This window comes from Gossypium raimondii, chromosome 11 (genome assembly GCF_025698545.1).
Source record: "Gossypium raimondii isolate GPD5lz chromosome 11, ASM2569854v1, whole genome shotgun sequence".
Lineage (NCBI taxonomy): Eukaryota > Viridiplantae > Streptophyta > Magnoliopsida > Malvales > Malvaceae > Gossypium > Gossypium raimondii.
This window is the reverse complement of record NC_068575.1, coordinates 60,408,488-60,426,718: the sequence shown is the minus strand read 5'-3', so window position 1 is coordinate 60,426,718 and position 18,231 is coordinate 60,408,488. Positions and strand designations below refer to the sequence as shown.

The 18,231-nt window shown below is 31.5% G+C and overlaps 4 protein-coding genes across 4 annotated transcripts; 3 read left to right on the top strand and 1 right to left on the bottom strand.

Moving 5' to 3' along the window:
- The first annotated feature begins 690 nt into the window (after positions 1–690).
- Positions 691–2,866, top strand: LOC105802078 (probable UDP-arabinopyranose mutase 2). Its single transcript, XM_012633514.2, has 4 exons — positions 691–1,095; positions 1,605–1,855; positions 1,942–2,110; positions 2,196–2,866. Exons 1-4 carry the CDS (start codon positions 769–771, stop codon positions 2,538–2,540), a joined length of 1,092 nt encoding a protein of 363 aa, XP_012488968.1. The 5' UTR covers positions 691–768; the 3' UTR covers positions 2,541–2,866.
- Positions 2,867–5,282: 2,416 nt separating this feature from the next.
- On the top strand, positions 5,283–6,628 carry LOC105802079 (uncharacterized). The gene is made up of 3 exons (XM_012633515.2): positions 5,283–5,742; positions 5,935–6,017; positions 6,214–6,628. Exons 1-3 carry the CDS (start codon positions 5,433–5,435, stop codon positions 6,508–6,510), a joined length of 690 nt encoding a protein of 229 aa, XP_012488969.1. The 5' UTR covers positions 5,283–5,432; the 3' UTR covers positions 6,511–6,628.
- A 2,112-nt stretch (positions 6,629–8,740) lies between these two features.
- LOC105802080 (hexosyltransferase GAUT11) lies at positions 8,741–12,861 on the top strand. Its single transcript, XM_012633517.2, has 2 exons — positions 8,741–9,238; positions 10,941–12,861. The coding sequence occupies exons 1-2, from the start codon at positions 9,086–9,088 to the stop codon at positions 12,387–12,389; spliced, it is 1,602 nt and encodes a 533-aa protein (XP_012488971.1). The 5' UTR covers positions 8,741–9,085; the 3' UTR covers positions 12,390–12,861.
- Positions 12,862–13,569: 708 nt separating this feature from the next.
- LOC105802081 (isoaspartyl peptidase/L-asparaginase 1) lies at positions 13,570–15,713 on the bottom strand. Its single transcript, XM_012633518.2, has 4 exons — positions 15,541–15,713; positions 14,940–15,173; positions 14,767–14,853; positions 13,570–14,231 (listed from the first exon to the last, which is right to left on the bottom strand). The coding sequence occupies exons 1-4, from the start codon at positions 15,700–15,702 to the stop codon at positions 13,749–13,751; spliced, it is 966 nt and encodes a 321-aa protein (XP_012488972.1). The 5' UTR covers positions 15,703–15,713; the 3' UTR covers positions 13,570–13,748.
- Positions 15,714–18,231: the final 2,518 nt, after the last annotated feature.

Genomic DNA, 18,231 nt, shown 5'->3' with positions numbered 1-18,231 from the left:
TAAGATGAATAGGAGGTCAAGCCGGGTCCAGTTGAGAATTATTATTCGAAATTCTGTGGACTTATAAATATAATTAAATTTAAATATAGGTAATTTCAAATTACAAAATATTTTATAAAACTCGATTTAATTTAAGTTTGATTTGACTGGTAAATTTGTTTATAGTTGAATCTTACCGAATTGTAATATGATTTCAAAAATTTTCTAAGCTCAAATCCAAATTTAGTCTAGTACTATTTAAAATGTTTATTAAATTGGTTTAAATTTTTAACTGAATCTCAATTTAATTAAATAATTTTGAAAATTTTTCGTTTTATAAAATAATTAATATTACTTTAATAAGATTTAAATCTAAAACTTTATTATTTAATATTTTTATCATTTAAGTTAAAATTTCATTTAATTTTAAAATGATCTTTTATAAATATATTTGTTATATATATTATATATTAATATTAATATTTAAATATTTTAAATCAAGCTATTCAAGATAATTAAAAAAAAAAAACTTTAACCCAAATTCGACTCAAATCGAGTCGGACCCACCACGTCAGGAGGACCACTCATTACCAGCCTTGAACAGGTGTACGCGGGAATCTAGTAAAGCTGTTTTATTACAAACAGTCACCTTATTTCTTCGCACGTGCCATCCGCGTGCTATTCCCCCTTTTAAACAAACACCTCCACCCTCCTTTCCCCACTCAATTTCAGCTTTGCATTACTTCGTTTTGTTTTTTTTCTTTGCTCTGAAACTCCAAGCTCTCATCAATGGCGGATCCAGCGACTATCTCACCAGCCACGCTGTTGAAAGATGAGCTTGACATCGTGATTCCCACCATTAGGAACTTAGATTTCTTGGAGATGTGGAGACCTTTTTTCCAACCTTACCATCTCATCATAGTTCAAGACGGCGATCCTTCAAAGGCTATCAAAGTTCCTGAAGGCTTTGATTACGAGCTTTACAACAGGAACGATATCAATAGGATTTTGGGTCCTAAAGCTTCTTGCATCTCTTTCAAGGACTCTGCTTGTCGGTGCTTTGGATACATGATTTCCAAGAAGAAGTACATCTATACCATTGACGACGATTGTTTCGTAAGCTCAATATTCATCTCTCATGCCTTTATTAATTCTTGGTATTGTTGATTTCATTTTTAAATTAGTGGTGTTTTTCGAGATCTGGGTTAAATTAGTGATGATTTTTTTTTTCTGTTTAGATCTTGAATTAATTTGAAATTTGATTTGGTATTTTGGCGGCTTGAATTTTCAATTCAAAATATCTGTTTTCTTAATGTAAATTTTGTGATACTTGCACTTGGATCTGCAATTGTTTTTCCCCCCTGCTAAATTATGAATCCATCCGTTACAAATCTGTTTTGCATTGTTCATCAAATAACATGCACTGATCTGTGTTTTCTGTATATATGAAAAAATTTAGAAAAATTTTACTATACATATCCCACACACTCGTATCCGAGTTCGATTTCGGAGATCTTAGAGCTTAAATTTTATAAATGTTCGGTTATGTTCCACTAATCGATTGCTCCGGCTATGTTCCGATGAATTTGTGAATCTGAAAGTTTGAGGCTGCTTGGTTTTTACAGGTTGCTAAAGATCCATCTGGAAAAGACATTAATGCATTGGAGCAGCACATAAAGAACCTTCTGAGTCCCTCTACTCCGTTTTTCTTCAACACCCTTTACGATCCATACCGAGCTGGTGCCGATTTTGTTCGCGGGTACCCATTTAGTCTCCGCGAGGGTGTTCCCACCGCCGTGTCTCACGGTCTCTGGCTCAACATCCCGGATTATGACGCACCAACTCAGCTTGTCAAGCCTCTTGAGAGGAACACCAGGTATTGATAATGTGTATATATATAACCGGTGATGATCGCATGTTATTGTTTTAATCGAAGACTAAACCATGTCTAAATCCGATCAGGTACGTTGATGCTGTTATGACAATACCTAAGGGAACCTTGTTTCCCATGTGTGGTATGAATCTTGCATTCGACCGTGAGTTGATCGGCCCGGCAATGTACTTTGGACTCATGGGCGATGGCCAACCTATTGGACGATACGATGATATGTGGGCTGGCTGGTGCACCAAGGTATCTTATCTTTGTCGCTGCCGTTATAGTCTTATGGCCAGCCTATTAAACTGCAGCCGTTAATAGTTTGTCCGTTGTCGTGCAGGTTATATGCGATCACCTCGGATGGGGAGTGAAGACCGGATTGCCATACATTTGGCACAGCAAAGCAAGCAACCCATTCGTGAATCTTAGGAAAGAATACAAAGGCATCTACTGGCAAGAAGAGTTGATCCCATTCTTCCAATCGGTTACCCTTCCGAAGGACTGCACCAGCGTTCAAAAATGCTACACTGAAATCGCCAAGCAGGTGAAGGCGAAACTCGGCAAGGTCGATGACTACTTTAACAAGCTTGCAGATGCTATGGTGACATGGATTGAAGCATGGGATGAGCTGAATCCATCAGGTGCCTCAAAATCTTCTGATTTGCCTAATGGTGCCTCGAAATAAGCTTACTTCGCGTTAAGTTTAGCTGCTATTGGCTCTTATCGCTGATCATCCATTTTTGTTCAAGGTCTTGCATTAAAGCTTGGAATGATTATTTTTGCAGGGGGGGATATAGATCTATTTATTTACCATATTACTTAGCATGATTGAGAGATTATTACATCTATTTATTTACCATATTACTTAGCATGATTGGGAGATTATTACGTCTATTTATTTTTCCATATTACTTAGCATGATGGAGAGATTATTAGATCTATTCATTTACCATATTACTTGGTATGATTTGAGAGATTATTTCCTTCGTAAAGCTACTCTTTTATTTGAAAGTACTAGCATTTAATATATGTCTAATATATATTCCAATTTGCATATAAAAATATAATGGGTAAATTATCAAAATAGTCACTTTTGTTTTTTCAGATTACACTTTAGTCACTTATATTTAAAATGTTAAGTTTTAGTCCTTTACGCTATTGTATTGTAATATTTTAGTTATTGAGCATTAACTTTTGTTAACGGTGTAACAGTAAGCTAACGTGACATGTTAAATCATCATTTCAAATGAAAATTTTATGTTAAATTATATAATTGATTCATATATGTTTTTGTTTTGAGCAATTTTTTTTATGTTTAAAGAGATGGAGAATGAAGGAAAATAATAGGAGAAGCGAAGAGAATGGAAATAAAGAAAATAAATTGCTCAAAATGAAAAAAAAGAATTAGTTGTATAATTTAACTTAAAATTTTGTTTGAAATGATGATTTAACATGCCACATTAGCTTACCGTTACATCATTAACGGTAATTAACGGGTTAAGTGACTAAAATCTTACAACACGTTAACGTAAGTGATTAAAATGCAATTAAAGAAAACAAAAGTGACTATTTTGATAGTTTATCCAAATATAATATTTTGAATGTATTTTATTTCTTCTAACTCTTTTATATAAGAGAAATAAATTTGAGCCTAAAACATTACAATTTTAGACATTTTATGAGCTCAATCAAAATTTCATTTATTTATTTTTTATAAATATATTTATTATATAATTATATTTTTACTCACATTATAACTGTGCAATAATCTAATGATTATTTAAATATTCTTTTAACTTACCACCCAATTACAAATCAAATAGGTACATTTCATCCAAGAACAAAGCACTAAAAATAGTAAATAAAATTATTAGTTAAATTCTTATCTCTCAAAGAAAATTTTAATAAAATTTCATATTTTGGCTTACTTTCAACCCCAAAAAATTGAAAATTTTACTAAATAAAATAATTCAAATTGTAAAAATTATCAAACAGAAGTTTTTAGAAACTGGTTTTGGATGCAACTAGAAACAAAAAGTAATAAATTGTTAAAAGTGTTTCAAGTTATGACATTTAGAGTAAAATAAACTTTTTCTGGAGTGTAATAGAGGTGTTCATGGACCGGGCCGGGCCCATAAAAAATTTTTTGGCCCGCATACTAGGTTCGGGCCCGGCCCGACCCAAAATATAGGCCTGAAATTTTGTCTAGGCTCAGCTCGGGAAAAAATTCTTAGGCCCGAGCCGAGTCCGGCCCGGCCCGGCCCTTTTTTAAAAAATAAACACCAATTTTTTAAAAATATAAAAAAATATTTTTTATTATATATTCGGGCCGGGCCGGGCCTGGGCCAAAAAAGTCGTGCCCGAGGCCCGGCCCGTTTTTTAAACGGGCCTCATTTTTTTGCCCAAACCCATATTTCGGGCCTATATTTTTACCCAAACCCTCCCATATTTCGGGCGGGCCCTAATATTTGCTGGTACCATAGTTATGTATGTTGAGTTTCTTTTTTTTATTTTATTATTATAGTGTAGGCATGAAAATTTAGGTTCAATTTTATTCCTCTTCCCCAGTTATATATAGTGAGAAAGAACTTGTTACAAACAAAAAAATGTCAATTAACTATAAAGTTAAAATTTTATTAATGCAAATTGCATGGTAAATTATTTATTAATTTAAAAAATTAAAAGGTTAAAATAATTTAAAATAATATAGTTTATTTTAAATACAAAAAGTATTTTTATATATATTTTAATTAAATTGATATTCAATTAATTTGTGACCACGAGTTTAACACTATGTAAATAAATAATTGTAAAGGAAAAGAAACAATATATGTTTATTTCGTTTAATAAAGAAAAGGAATTTAATAAAGAAAAGGAAAGTGAAGGATTTTTATTATTTTATTTGGTTAAATTGGAGAAAGTTAAGGAAATGGTTTTTATAATATATTCTCAATTATACTCTTTTTATAAAATAATTTACGTAAAGGGTTAATAAGATAAAATCGATATTTTATATGAAATATCATTTTTTTCACTAGCTTTTTTCAGGATAATTAAAAATTAAGTAATTCAAGGAAAATAAATATATTCAAACCCTCTTACTTAAACAAAAGAATGTTACCAAATAAGGAAATGGTATTGCTTTCTTTTATTTATTTATTTTTTATTTTGTTCAATCTAAACATAAGGTAAATAATAGTATAAATATCAAATCAATTTATTTTTAAATAAAATATTTTAGAATAATATAATTTATTTTTAAATATGGAGATAAATTTTTATAATTTTTCTAATGAAATTGATATATGATTGATTTTTAACATAAAGTCAGGGATTTTATATAACCTGTCCGACTTGCAACTAATAACCATAAATCTTGATGGCAGGCACGTCCGGAAAAATGCCCCACCACGAAGAAAACGAAAGAAACAAACAAGAAAATGAGTAACGGGGATTCGGTTGCAAAGTCAACGCAAGTGCCGAGGACTATCACATTATAATCATATATCCACTTGTCGGCAGCCCTTACATATACCAATTTTCCCACCTAAATTTCCACTCAAAAAAGTGAAAAACCATGGGTCGATCACATTCTGGGTCACCAAAATTGAGCCTCGGCCGATCCCTGCCTCGAGTTCGCGTCCACTCACCGTCTCTCCGGCGGAAATCAGCCGCGAATTGCTTCGAAAACGATCAGCAAGCAGCGGAGTTCTTAGGTGACGGCGGCGATACTGATAATCTTATCTACAATGAACGCGGGAATAAGGTTATGGTGGTGGTTGATTCGAGCCTGGAATCTAAGGCAGCGCTTGAGTGGGCATTATCTTACGCTATTCAAGATCATGATTCCATTGTTCTTCTTCATGTAGCCAAGCCCAGAAGAAGAGGTTTTTCCTAAATATTATGTTTACATATATATAAATGATACTTTTAACTCTAAAATGATTAGTTTCTTTGAATAAACTGATCTCTCTGTGCATATTCGTTACTTCATTTTAGAGTTTTGTTGATTGATTTATTTCTAAGTTTGTTGGTATTGGATTTCAAATAATTTACGAGTTCATTTTGATATTATGCAGAGTGGTCTAATAAGAAACGTAATGCAAGGGCACATGAATTGCTTCACTCCATGAAAAATATTTGTCAGATGAACAAGCCAGGGGTAAGTACTTTAATTTCACTTCACTTTTAAGGGTAAAAACGTAAAAGAAAGAACAGGTTGAGGTATCTTGATTGATCTGATAATTAGTTTGGTTCAAAAAAATTTTAAAAAATTTACTAAATTATTATCCCTAATTTTTTAAGCCAAGTTTACATTAGGAAGTAATGGATATGCGCATGTACACATTTGTGTGCAGGTTGAAGTTGAGGTGGCGAAGGTTGAAGGAAAGGAGAAGGGTCCAGTAATTGTGGAGGCAGCAAAGCAACGAAAAGTGTCCATTTTGGTGTTAGGGCAAAGGAAGAGATGCGTGATTTGGCGTTTATTAAGGAGATGGTATGGAAAGAGAAGAGGCAGTGGCGGCGGAGTTGTTGATTACTGCATTGAAAACGCTCCTTCGTCGTGCAAGACGATGGCCGTGAGGAGGAAGAGCAACCAGCTTGGTGGCTACTTGATTACCACGAAGCTTCACAAGAATTTCTGGCTTTTGGCTTGAATTAATTCAAACGTGTCAATTTTGTCATTGTCTTTTTTTTTTAAAATTTAATTATTACTCACCACCATGCATGTAGCTTGATTAATTTTAGCATTTAAAAAAAAATTATTAAGTTGCATATTAGTATTTAATTAAAAGTTTCTAAAAAATAATGCAAAGATAAAATAAATTGAAAAAAAATAAAGAACAACTAGGCCACCTACCATTTCAATTTTAAACATATTAAAGAATATTATTAAAAGGAAACAAAAATATGCTAAATCATACTACAAATTATATTAGAAAATGTATAAGCAATAAACATAAAATATCAAATGTCTAGACCAAATTGTAGCAATTAAATCTGTTCGATTAAATTATGCCATTAATTTTGTATTATGCATAAAATTATATATTTAGTCGCTATATTTTTTAATTTCAAAATTTTAATCTTAACATAAACAATCGTCATTAAATCTACTAATTAATTTTGTATGAGTAATATATAGAAATAATAAACTGACATAGCATTACATATGCGATAATATATTTATATCAAAATTTGAAAATGATAAAATTAACTTAATGAATTTAATAATTATCAATTATTCAGGACTGAAATTTTAAAATTTAAAATATAAAAATTAAAATGATCAAATTAAAATATAAGTACTAAATATATAAATACGAAATCTTGCCAAATATCAAATGACTGCAAATATGATAACCCCTATTTATTCAGTAATAAATATTTTAAGAATAATATAACTTATATTTTGTTCTTTTTAATTGTTTTTGATTCTGTTCCTTTAATTATTAAATTGCCATAATTTTATTGTACTGTCTTTATCAAATGGCCCATGGCCGTGCTATTTATGATTTTTGACATAGTGTTTTTTTAATGCTGGAATTATGATCCGACCCATTTAACGATTACCATGCAAAAAGGTTATTACTATATATAATGGCATAATAATAAATTTAATTTTTAATGTTTGTCCTTTTTATTATTTTAGTCACTTTTTAGATTATTTAATTCTCAAAATTTAAAATCTATTCAAATTAAATATTTTAAATTCAAAATTCACTTCAACGAAACTGACATGTCAAGTTGTATAGAAGTTAATGTGTACTTCATAAAAGGCAAAAAAAATTAAAATATTTTAAAATTCATTTAAAAAGTTTATAATTTTTAAATCCCCACTGACAATGAAATAATATGTTTTTAAATAGAGTAGTCAATTTTCATCCAAAATAAAGTAATTTGATTAAAATTTAAGATCATAAAAAATTAGACCAAAATAATAAAATAAATAAAATTAAAAACTAAATTTATTTCTACTCCATAGTCCATATATAATTAACCCGGAAATAGTAGAATCCAAACTTTCTGTAAATGATAGATTGGATTTGTCTGTTGTGGGGTAAAATAATATAATTGCCAAATTGGAGCACATAGTTTTAAACGTAAAAGTAACAATAAATGCAAATTCAAATATAAATAAATACAACATAAAAATCTGTCCAATTTCTTTTTTCAGAATTTACATAAATAAACGTTAAATGAAATTATATAAATACAATACCAATTTCACCTGCCTTTTCATTGGCTTATAAATGGCAAATAATTTTAAAAAAATTGTGAGTATATATGGGCATTCATTATTATCTCAGGCAAAAGAAGAAGAAGAAGAATATAACATAAATATATTAATATTTATGAAATATAAATTAAAATTTATATAAAATATGTAAATGGGTTAGTATACATGTAAAATATGTAAATGACGGTGTACTTTTTTTAATGTAAATTTATATAAAATTTATTTTATACTTAAATTTTATAATTAGGTTTATTTCAATTCTTGACCTTAAATTTCATTAAACGATGATGTGACATAGTTTTAAAATATCACGAATATTAGATTTCAAGTTTAAAGATTGATTTTTAAAAAATAAGGATAAAATAGATCTAATTGATAAATTAAAAGTAAATTACATTAAACTTAAGTTTTATAAATAAAATAAAATAAATATATTATTAAATAATAATTTAAACTTTTAATATCTAGTATAAATATGATTAAATATATAAATTATTTTTTTATGATAAATATATGGATTATTTGGATTTTTAAAAGAAAAAAAAACGTAAGCTTATCACATGGTCTCATGTGCTTGTTCCCTTTCCCCTTCTCTTTTCCTTGTCGTTTCCCTCTCTTTACATCTATAAACCAAAATATTAAACCAAAAAACTCGAAAATAATAGAAAAAAAGGGCAAAAAACAAACCCTTCTTCTCTGGTTAAAATCTTTACCCTTTGTATTCTTTAACTGTTCATGCAGAACAAAGAAAACCAAGATCCCATTACTGTCAGTTCTTATTCATATAGGCCTTTGATTCGCATCTAAAAACAATCCTAACAGTGTTGTTTTTGTTTCTTTTTATTGCTAGATAGAGTGGGAAAAGAAGAGTGGAGTGGTTGTATATAATTTTTTTCTTTGAAATTGTTTTTTATGATCGAATCTGAAGAAAAAGGGTATTTGAGAAAACCTTGATTTGGTGGTCAAATTGTGGAGGGTATTTGGTTTATAAGATGCGGCGGCGGGCCACCGATTACCGGCGCCCGGTCCGAAGGAGGTTTTCGCATTGGATCTGTGCGTTGCTTGGGCTGTTTGTTGTTGCTGTATTGGTTTTATTTGTAGTTCATCATAATCATAATGAAGATCGGGTCGAACATCCTGTTCATGTAAGAACATAAACAACACATATCTGTCTAATTTTGATATTTTATTATATGTTTTCTATTTATCTGGTTTGTTTTAATTTTGATCTTTTAATTATATGTTTTTGTTTATTTATCTGGTTCTGTTTATGTGGGTTTATATTGTTATTGTATTATTCAATTCTTGGTTATAGGATTTAAAGCATAAGGATGAATATGAAATTCTTTATTTTAGTGTTACTTTAGCTGTACTCTCAGTTATGTATGTATATATATAATGGATAGCACAATCCCAATAATAATGGATGATCTAATCTGTTAAAACCCATAAATCAATTCACGTCTCGAAATGAAACTAAAACCTAAACCAAGTGTCACTAGGAAACCAGCCTAAAGCCCTTCTGCATTGCTTGTAGGAGCAATGCTCTCAGTGACCCTTAGCTCCACTGATGAAGTAAATGACCTTGATTTTTCAAGCTTCACCTTGGTGTTTCCGTCCTTGTAATCTGTAATCCGAAATGAGGTAGTGACCCTTAGCTCCAATGATGAAGTAAATGACCTTGATTTTTCAAGCTTCATCTTGGTGTTTCCGTCCTTGTAATCTGTAATCCGAAATGAGGTATTGCTGCTTGCATAACCCTCCCTAGTCAGTTGCAGTATTGTCTCTTTGCCGCCATCATATTTCTGCGCGACAGAGTCACTACCGTTACTTGCATAAGCCTCCCACTTTTAGTATTACTGTTGTTCCGAAATGACATTATGATATGCTGCTTAACCAACCTTTATTTAGAGCTATTCAGGTTTAAGACCAGATTTTACCAGTGTCGATAGTGAACGCATTTTCGCAACTTGCAAAAGTTCAGAAACTGTCTTGTATTCCTCATCTTTGATTAAAAAAAAGGAAGTAAAAGCTTTGATGCGATAATATTTTGTGTCAAATACTTTCAATGTTGAATAAATTATAATTAGATGTTTGTATTATGGAGGGAAATATACAAATAAATGTTGGAACAATATAAAAAGTAATCATCTTATGATGATAAGGCTTTTTCACTTAAATCTAGTATTGTTATAAAATTTATAAGATGATAGACACATGGATGTTGTAACCTTGGTTTATGAAAGTTCTATGATAACTTAAAATAGGATTCATGTTGTAACCTGAGTGGAGAGAAATCTTTTGAGTTTGTAACCATATAATAATTATCTAGCATCATAATACTTGTGTTATTTTGCTGGCAACAAACATAGTAATGCTAATACTACAGTTTATACTGAAACTTGTGTTTTCCAGTGTCTTCATAATCTGTCAGACTACCTGCAAATTGAAAAACTTATGTTGCTTTTTCGTTCTGGTTTTCATGAATAGGCGTACCTGGGTTGTATCTTCATTTGATTGATCGGTAGGAATACTATTTCAGGAACAGAGCTGAAAATGGAAAATGATAATTACTTGGTGTAATGGCAAATAAATTTGTGCCTGAAATTGACTCTATTTCTCTTTTAAGATCAAAAGGAAGAACGAGATGGAATGTCTGTGTCTTTTATTTTTTCATTGTGCTTTTGGGGTGCAACCTGTTATGCTTTTATGTAGTCTTCAATGTGTCTGATTTTATCTTTCATCTCCATCCATCAATATGAGTTTTAAATATTTGAAGGTTAACTGATTTTATCTTTTGATCTGATTGATGCATGAGTTACTCGTTAATGACATTTGCTTTGCCAGGAGGACGATTCAAGAATGGAGCGGGTTGTTCATGAGAAGTTAAACTTGACTGAAGAGATATTGAGTGCTACATCATTGTCTCGGCAGTTGGCAGAACAAATGACACTTGCTAAAGCTTATGTTGTAATTGCAAAAGAGCACAATAACTTTCACCTTGCGTGGGAGCTAAGCTCAATGATTCGTAGTTGCCAGCTTTTGCTTTCAAAAGCTGCAATGAGAGGGAAGCCTATCACACTGGAGGAAGCAGAGCCAATAATTAGCCGCCTATCGTCTCTAATATACAAGGCAGAAGATGCTCATTATGACATTGCAACTACGATAGTGACGATGAAATCTCATATTCAAGCTCTTGAAGAGCGAGCCAATGCTGCAACTGTTCAGAGTACAGTGTTTGGACAATTGGTAGCTGAGGCATTTCCTAAGAGTCTTCACTGCCTCATTCTCAAGCTTTCGGCTGATTGGCTTAAAAGGCTGCCCCTTCAAGACCTTGCAAACGAGCGGAGAAACTCTCCTCGACTCGTGGACAACAATCTCTATCATTTTTGCTTATTTTCAGACAATGTTCTGGCTACCTCAGTTGTCATTAATTCTACAATTTCCAATGCTGATCATTCTAAACAAATAGTTTTCCACATTATCACTAATGGGGTTAGCTATGGTGCTATGCAAGCTTGGTTCCTTAGCAATGACTTCAAGGGGGCCACGATAGAGGTGCAGAACATCGAGGAATTTTCATGGTTGAATGTTTCATATGCTCCCATCCTAAAGCAGCTACTGGATGTAGATTCAAGGACCTATTATTTCGGGGAAAATCCTGATGTTGAGCCAAAATTGCGGAACCCTAAATATATTTCCTTGTTGAATCACCTTCGGTTTTACATACCAGAGATCTATCCGCAACTTGAGAAGATAGTATTCCTTGATGATGATGTTGTTGTGCAGAAAGATCTAACTCCGCTTTTCTCATTGGATTTGCATGGAAATGTAAATGGGGCAGTGGAGACTTGTCTCGAGGCATATCATCGTTACTACAAGTATCTGAATTTCTCAAATCCAATCATCAGCTCGAAATTCGATCCGCAAGCATGTGGATGGGCATTTGGCATGAATGTTTTTGATCTAATTGCCTGGAGGAAAGCGAATGTTACTGCAAGATACCATTACTGGCAGGAGCAAAACTCTGATAAGACACTTTGGAAACTTGGAACTCTTCCTGTTGGCCTTTTAGCTTTCTACGGGCTGACAGAACCACTTGATCGGAGATGGCATGTGTTAGGTTTAGGTTACGATCTTAACATCGACAACCGCCTGATCGAGAGTGCAGCAGTCATTCACTTCAATGGAAACATGAAGCCATGGCTAAAACTAGCCATCGGAAGGTATAAGCCTCTATGGGAAAGGTACATAAATCTTAGCCACCCATATCTCCAAGAATGTGTCACAAGTTAGACAAATGTGCTCTGTGCTCTATTTTTGGTTCCAATTGCTCGACCTCCAATGATATAAACCCATGAAAAGGCCGATCGCGGAAATTCTTTTTTGACATTGTTAGGAGATTTGACATATCTTTTTTGTTAGTTTTTTTTTTTGGTTCATCATAGTATCTTGAGAAGGAAAAGGAATGATTTTCTTATGCACAAGAAAGTTTGAAAAAGGTGAAAGATTTGTGGGAAATTCATTTTTGGTTGATGGGGTTTTGTTGATCCCCTCAAGCAAGAAAAAGAAACTTCAGAATTTTTTTTTCTTTTTTTACAAATTATTGTAATAATCTGTTTGATCATTTGGACTACATATATATATTTATTGTAAGCTGAATCATTCCCTGTAAACGTGAAGCAGTCTTTAAGTTCCGGCTGAAGGATGTAGACAATTCCTTATTATTAATGTGAAGCTAAGGTTCGGTAGACGTTCAAAGTCTAAAGATTTCTTTTTTCTGTTGTATATTTTGATTTCCTCGACTCACATTAATTCTTATCGGATTAGTACCAAAACAAGTGCATTTCTCCAAATTTAAACTTGTAACCCATCTGTATGCGACCGAGGTCAATACTAACTTTTTACAAGGCTTGTTGATTGCATCCATTATGGTTTGACTGACTGATTGATAGTGTTCAATTGAAAATAACTAGTAAAAAACCGAAAACCCTGACAATAAAAGTTTGCAATTCTACTAAATATGATTTTTTTAATATGTTTTTATTATTTTTCCTTTAACTATCCTTGGATAAAGAGTAGGTAATTTGATCAGTTTAATTATCGATTTTATATTTACATACAAATTAAAATAATTAAAATATATAAAAAATTATTTTCAATAAAGTTACAAAATTAAGGAAATTTTGTTATTTGGGCCACTATTAATTTAATCATCACTACAATTGTTTTCATTTCAAGACACATGATTACGTGACAAAAATACCCCACAAAATCTGGCACTATAATTGAACGTTGTAAATTGGATGTTTTAATTATAGTTCAAGGATCAAATTAAATATTAATCATTGAGTTAATATGTCACCTTATTTTTCAATTACTATTAACAGATGAGTGACCAAAACGTTATAATTCGATAACATTAGTGACCAAATTGTAACTTTTTATAATTTAGTGAAAAAAAAAGAAGAGAAAATTCACCAAAGATGAGTGACTATTTATGGAATTTACCCTAAAAAATATTAGCACACTTGCAACCAAATGATGTCCGAATCTTGTCTATAAACTACATGAACTCATCAATGTTGTTTAAGAGCAATTTCCCAGTTTTTCTAACGGACATAAACGCAAACAATTAAAAGGCATATTAATTGCTTACTTCAATGGAGAATCCCATATGGCAACCTCTGAATATCCATCTTCACTGGCACAAGCACGAAACATTCCGGTAGTATTGAACACCGTGGCGATTTCTCCAGTCGATGACACAGCGACCAACCCAGCATTGCCCGGCGGAACTTGGTCTATAACGTAAGCCGCTGCTTCTTTGAGCGAAAGACCTTTGAACTCCATAACAGCAGCGACATCCCTTGCGACAGTGCCACGGATCATGGCTTCGCCTTTTCCGGTTGCTGAAACTGCACAGAGATGGTTGGCGTAAGTCCCTGCACCGATTATTGGAGAATCGCCAATTCGACCCGCCATTTTGTTCACTAGTCCACCAGTGGATGTTGCCGAAGCCAGATTTCCTTCGCTGTCCACCGCCACACATCCAACCGTACCAATTTGGCTATCGCCATTAGGAATTGTAGCAGCAGCATCCTTCGCCTCTTTTTGAACTGGTTGGGTGTAATCAATCTGCAGATTTAAACAAAGTTAAAAAGGCTTAAAAACCAAAGAATTCAAGTGTTGACTAGTGCTATGTTTTCAGCACTAGTCTGTAGATTTTTTAAAAAAAAAAGTCTTTTCTTTAGCATATATATGCTCATATCTTCATATTTTTATGATCAAAGTATCATTTATATGTTTGTTTTTTTTTTTTTAGTTCATAAATTCAATAATGTAAACTTCAAAATTCAAACCCGAGTTTGAAAAATTGAACTAGAAAGATTAAACTAACATAACTTGAAAGATCACTAAAGGATAATATCTTTATATTCATATCCAAAAGCATACTTGATAGGAATACTAAACACAATACTTCGTAAAAGATAGGAATCCACTATTGAAGCTAGGCTACAAAGATGAGTAAACTAACAGGAATTTGACCTAATTTATTTGGGTTTAAATATGACCATCATATGAGCATATTAAATTTAATGGAAGTTTTTCACAGGTCTATATCCGATAAGCATATCTTGAAGCATACCAAAGCTGTCAAAAATGAAAATACCTGAACTCTGTTAGCATCTTGTGCCTGCTTAAGCCTTTCAATGTTTTCTGGAGTGATAAAATAGCTGGGGTCAGCAGCCTCAACACCCTGAGCAATTTGATACAAAAATAAATAACCCATAAAAGAGTGTCAAAACGAAAAAGTTAAAAGCAAACATGATAAATGTGACTTACCTGTTCCCTAGCAAAGGCCTCAGCACCATGAAATCCCAGATATATATGAGGAGTTTTCTCCATGACTAACCTTGCCAGTGATACGGCATTAACAACGGTGCTGAGACCTGAAACAGCCCCACATTTCTTGCTCTTTCCATCCATTATCGAAGCTTCCATCTCAACCGTGCCTGATGAAGTTAACACTGATCCTTTCCCAGCATTGAAATGTGGGTAGTTTTCCAGTTCACGAACCTATATATATACATGTGCCCAATATTAACAAAGGGATAAATAAAAAAACAATATGAAATTTAGATTTATTCGGTTTTCATGCATCACTAACACTGTTATCAAAATAACATCATTTTACATTTACTTATATGTACATCTTTGTATCAGAGTTGCAGAGTTTTACAATTAAAAATGCCCCCATATTTACTTATAATCTAAACACCAACCATTTGATCATTTTGGGGACTCCATTGTCACCAATTATATATGAGAAAGAAACAAGTGAAGCTGTAGTTATTTGGCATGAACCCAGATCGTAGAAGCACTCAAAGAATACAGAAGTAAAGCGAAAAAGAGAAAAGTTTAATACAGTAACATAAGCAAATACCACAAGTTCAACAACATCCAAAGGGTGCTTATGGGCTTTGAGAGCGGCGATGCCAACGTCAAGGCAGTGGCGGAGACCAGCTTCACGAGGGAGGCGGCGGTCTGGTGGCAGAGAATGTGGGATGTCACCGGCGCCTCCATGGAGTGCTATAGCCCACCCCATTTTATTCCCACCTCTCCTCTGTCTTAAATCTATAAAACTCCCCCCTCCCTTTTTAACTCTTATAGGTTTTTTCTTTCTTTCTTTTGGTAGTATTTATTTATCGAGTAAATATCGTTTCATTATAGGGTTTAATTTACGTAATTTAATTAACTTTTTAAAGAGAAATAATTATTCATTATAATTTTATGATATTTATTTATAAATTTTTAAAAATATAAAAAAATAACAGAAAAATCATTTAAAAATAAAATTTAGAATTTTTAAAATTATAAAAAGCTTCTTATAAAAATTTTCGGACCTACTCTCCTCTCTCTCTATATACTTGATCTTCAAGCTTTGTTATTTAAGGTCTGCTGGTTGCTGCCGCCACGAAGTAGGGGTCACGAAAGCGCTTTTTGAAGTCCAGTTTGGGTATTTTATTTGCTTTACGTTGAAATAAAAATGGTGTGTTTTTTTTTCTTAAAAAAAAAACCCAATTCTATTTATGGCCTTTTGATTTCCTCCATTTTTTGATGGTAGGTTTTTAGGTAATATGGTTTCAAAGTAAATAATCAAGTTTACAAGTTGAGAATACAGTGGATGATGATAATGTAATAGAAGATTTTAGTGGAAAAGAGTCTGAGTCTGGGATTAAATCAAATGTGAAGTTAACAGAGTCGTCAAAAAATGTTGTATATAATCGAAAATGTCTTATCAATGAGCTTAAAGATATCGAAGACCGCTTTTAATAATTTTAAAAAAGTCTATTTAAATTTTTTTCTATTTTTAATACTTTAGAATTTTTTAAACAAGTATAACAAAAATTATTTTATTTTGCCACATGGCACAACCTTGGCGTGCCGCATGGTATAATCTTAATATGCCACATAATGAAGTTAATGGTGTCAAAGGATAATGGCTTAATTGATTGCTTAAATTTGATTAAGGGCTCAATTGATTATTAAATTATTTTTAACTGACATTTTATGTGATAAGCATTGAATTTAAATTAAAACCCATTTGTTATCTATACTATACTAACCTCTAATTAAATTGGGATCACAAACCATCATGCATCAACTAGGGACATTTTTTTGTTTTATTCTTATATTTTTATATAAATTTATTAATACCTGACATTCTACAAATTGACATTCAAAAAAGTAAATATAGACTCATACCCAAACCAGTACAAACAGCTTAGATCAATGGGTAGGCTAGTCAAAGTAACAAAAGAAACTAGCACAAATATTCTTTCACGAAATGCCCTCTCCCTCTCTTGTATCTTTTTAACTCAAGAAATTAGCATGAGATGAATGCTTTTTAATTTAAAATTCAAATTTAATTATTAACATTATTAAAAAATTCTATTAAATTTGCTGGAAAGTTTTGGAATTAAAAAATTATTTAATAATTATGTAGCAAAATATATCACTCTAATCAACTTGAATTTTTTAAAAATTAGATAATTTTTAAAAATTCACCAAATCAAGATTCTCTATTGTTTTAAACGCCAATCGGAACCGTCATTTTTTTATTTACAACAAGAGCTTCCTAGGTATCATAAATTCTTTAAATGCGCCACATGCTCTATTAACTTAATTAATCTTGTGCAAATAACAATCACCTTACGATAAGTTAGAAATCGAATATAGAGGTGATAAATTTAAACCCAATGTAATTAGAGAATATAAAAACAATTAAAATATAGTATGGAAAAGGAAAGTTAACCCAACTTGTTGATACATGATTGTACCAAAATCTTATAAAATGAAGTATTAATACATCAAAATTTTATCTAAATATATAATACTTTAAACAATATAAATATACAAATGGTCAGATCTACTTGTATGGGTCAAACTATTTGTCGACCATAAACAAATTGCCCTGTTCATATATTTCTATTATGTTTGCATATTGTTTTTTTATTATCATTTTAAAATTTTATATTTATATGTAATATTTCAATATTTGATGCTATAATAATTTATGACACAATATCCTATTTGTATTATCTCTTCATATCATATATATATTTATGATATATATATTAAACATAATTCCAAATTCCAAGCCCGCACTTGGTTCAATCCTGCAGAAGTTTTCGGTATTAAAATATTTTCATTATCAATTTAGTAATTACATTCTCTGAAATCTAATAGAAAATGGTAGTAAATATAAAAGCATATGGATGATGTTTTCTCATTTTCTAAACATGTGATGAGTAAGACACTATGGTTAGTTTTTTATCTGACATAATCTCAGTTCATGCCTGTTTCTATTTTTAAATTTTATATTTGTTACTGTTTTTCTTAATCCATAAAAGTTTAAAATTTACCACATTTTATATTTATTTTTCAATTAACACTGATAAAAGAACTTTAAAATAATTTGCATGACACCTCACTAAACTCCGAGGATCCAATTAAAGAGCTCAAATTTCAATAGACGTTGATTCTTTAAAGTTTAAAATAAAACTCAATCTTTGAAATTTGCAATAGGAATTTATAAAATAACCATTAATACTTTTTTGTGAAAAAATACTTT

Excerpts from the sequence above, each read along its gene's own strand:
- LOC105802081 (XM_012633518.2), bottom strand. The coding sequence starts at position 15,702 with ATGGGGTGGGCTATAGCACTCCATGGAGGCGCCGGTGACATCCCACAT. Across the intron at positions 15,174-15,540 it reads TGGATGTTGTTGAACTTGTG|GTTCGTGAACTGGAAAACTA; the intron begins GTATTTGCTTAT and ends GTATATATATAG. Across the intron at positions 14,232-14,766 it reads AAGATGCTAACAGAGTTCAG|ATTGATTACACCCAACCAGT; the intron begins GTATTTTCATTT and ends TTAAATCTGCAG.
- LOC105802078 (XM_012633514.2), top strand. The coding sequence starts at position 769 with ATGGCGGATCCAGCGACTATCTCACCAGCCACGCTGTTGAAAGATGAG. Across the intron at positions 1,856-1,941 it reads CCTCTTGAGAGGAACACCAG|GTACGTTGATGCTGTTATGA; the intron begins GTATTGATAATG and ends AAATCCGATCAG. Across the intron at positions 2,111-2,195 it reads GGGCTGGCTGGTGCACCAAG|GTTATATGCGATCACCTCGG; the intron begins GTATCTTATCTT and ends GTTGTCGTGCAG.
- LOC105802080 (XM_012633517.2), top strand. The coding sequence starts at position 9,086 with ATGCGGCGGCGGGCCACCGATTACCGGCGCCCGGTCCGAAGGAGGTTT. Across the intron at positions 9,239-10,940 it reads GGGTCGAACATCCTGTTCAT|GAGGACGATTCAAGAATGGA; the intron begins GTAAGAACATAA and ends TTGCTTTGCCAG.
- LOC105802079 (XM_012633515.2), top strand. The coding sequence starts at position 5,433 with ATGGGTCGATCACATTCTGGGTCACCAAAATTGAGCCTCGGCCGATCC. Across the intron at positions 5,743-5,934 it reads AGCCAAGCCCAGAAGAAGAG|AGTGGTCTAATAAGAAACGT; the intron begins GTTTTTCCTAAA and ends GATATTATGCAG. Across the intron at positions 6,018-6,213 it reads GTCAGATGAACAAGCCAGGG|GTTGAAGTTGAGGTGGCGAA; the intron begins GTAAGTACTTTA and ends ATTTGTGTGCAG.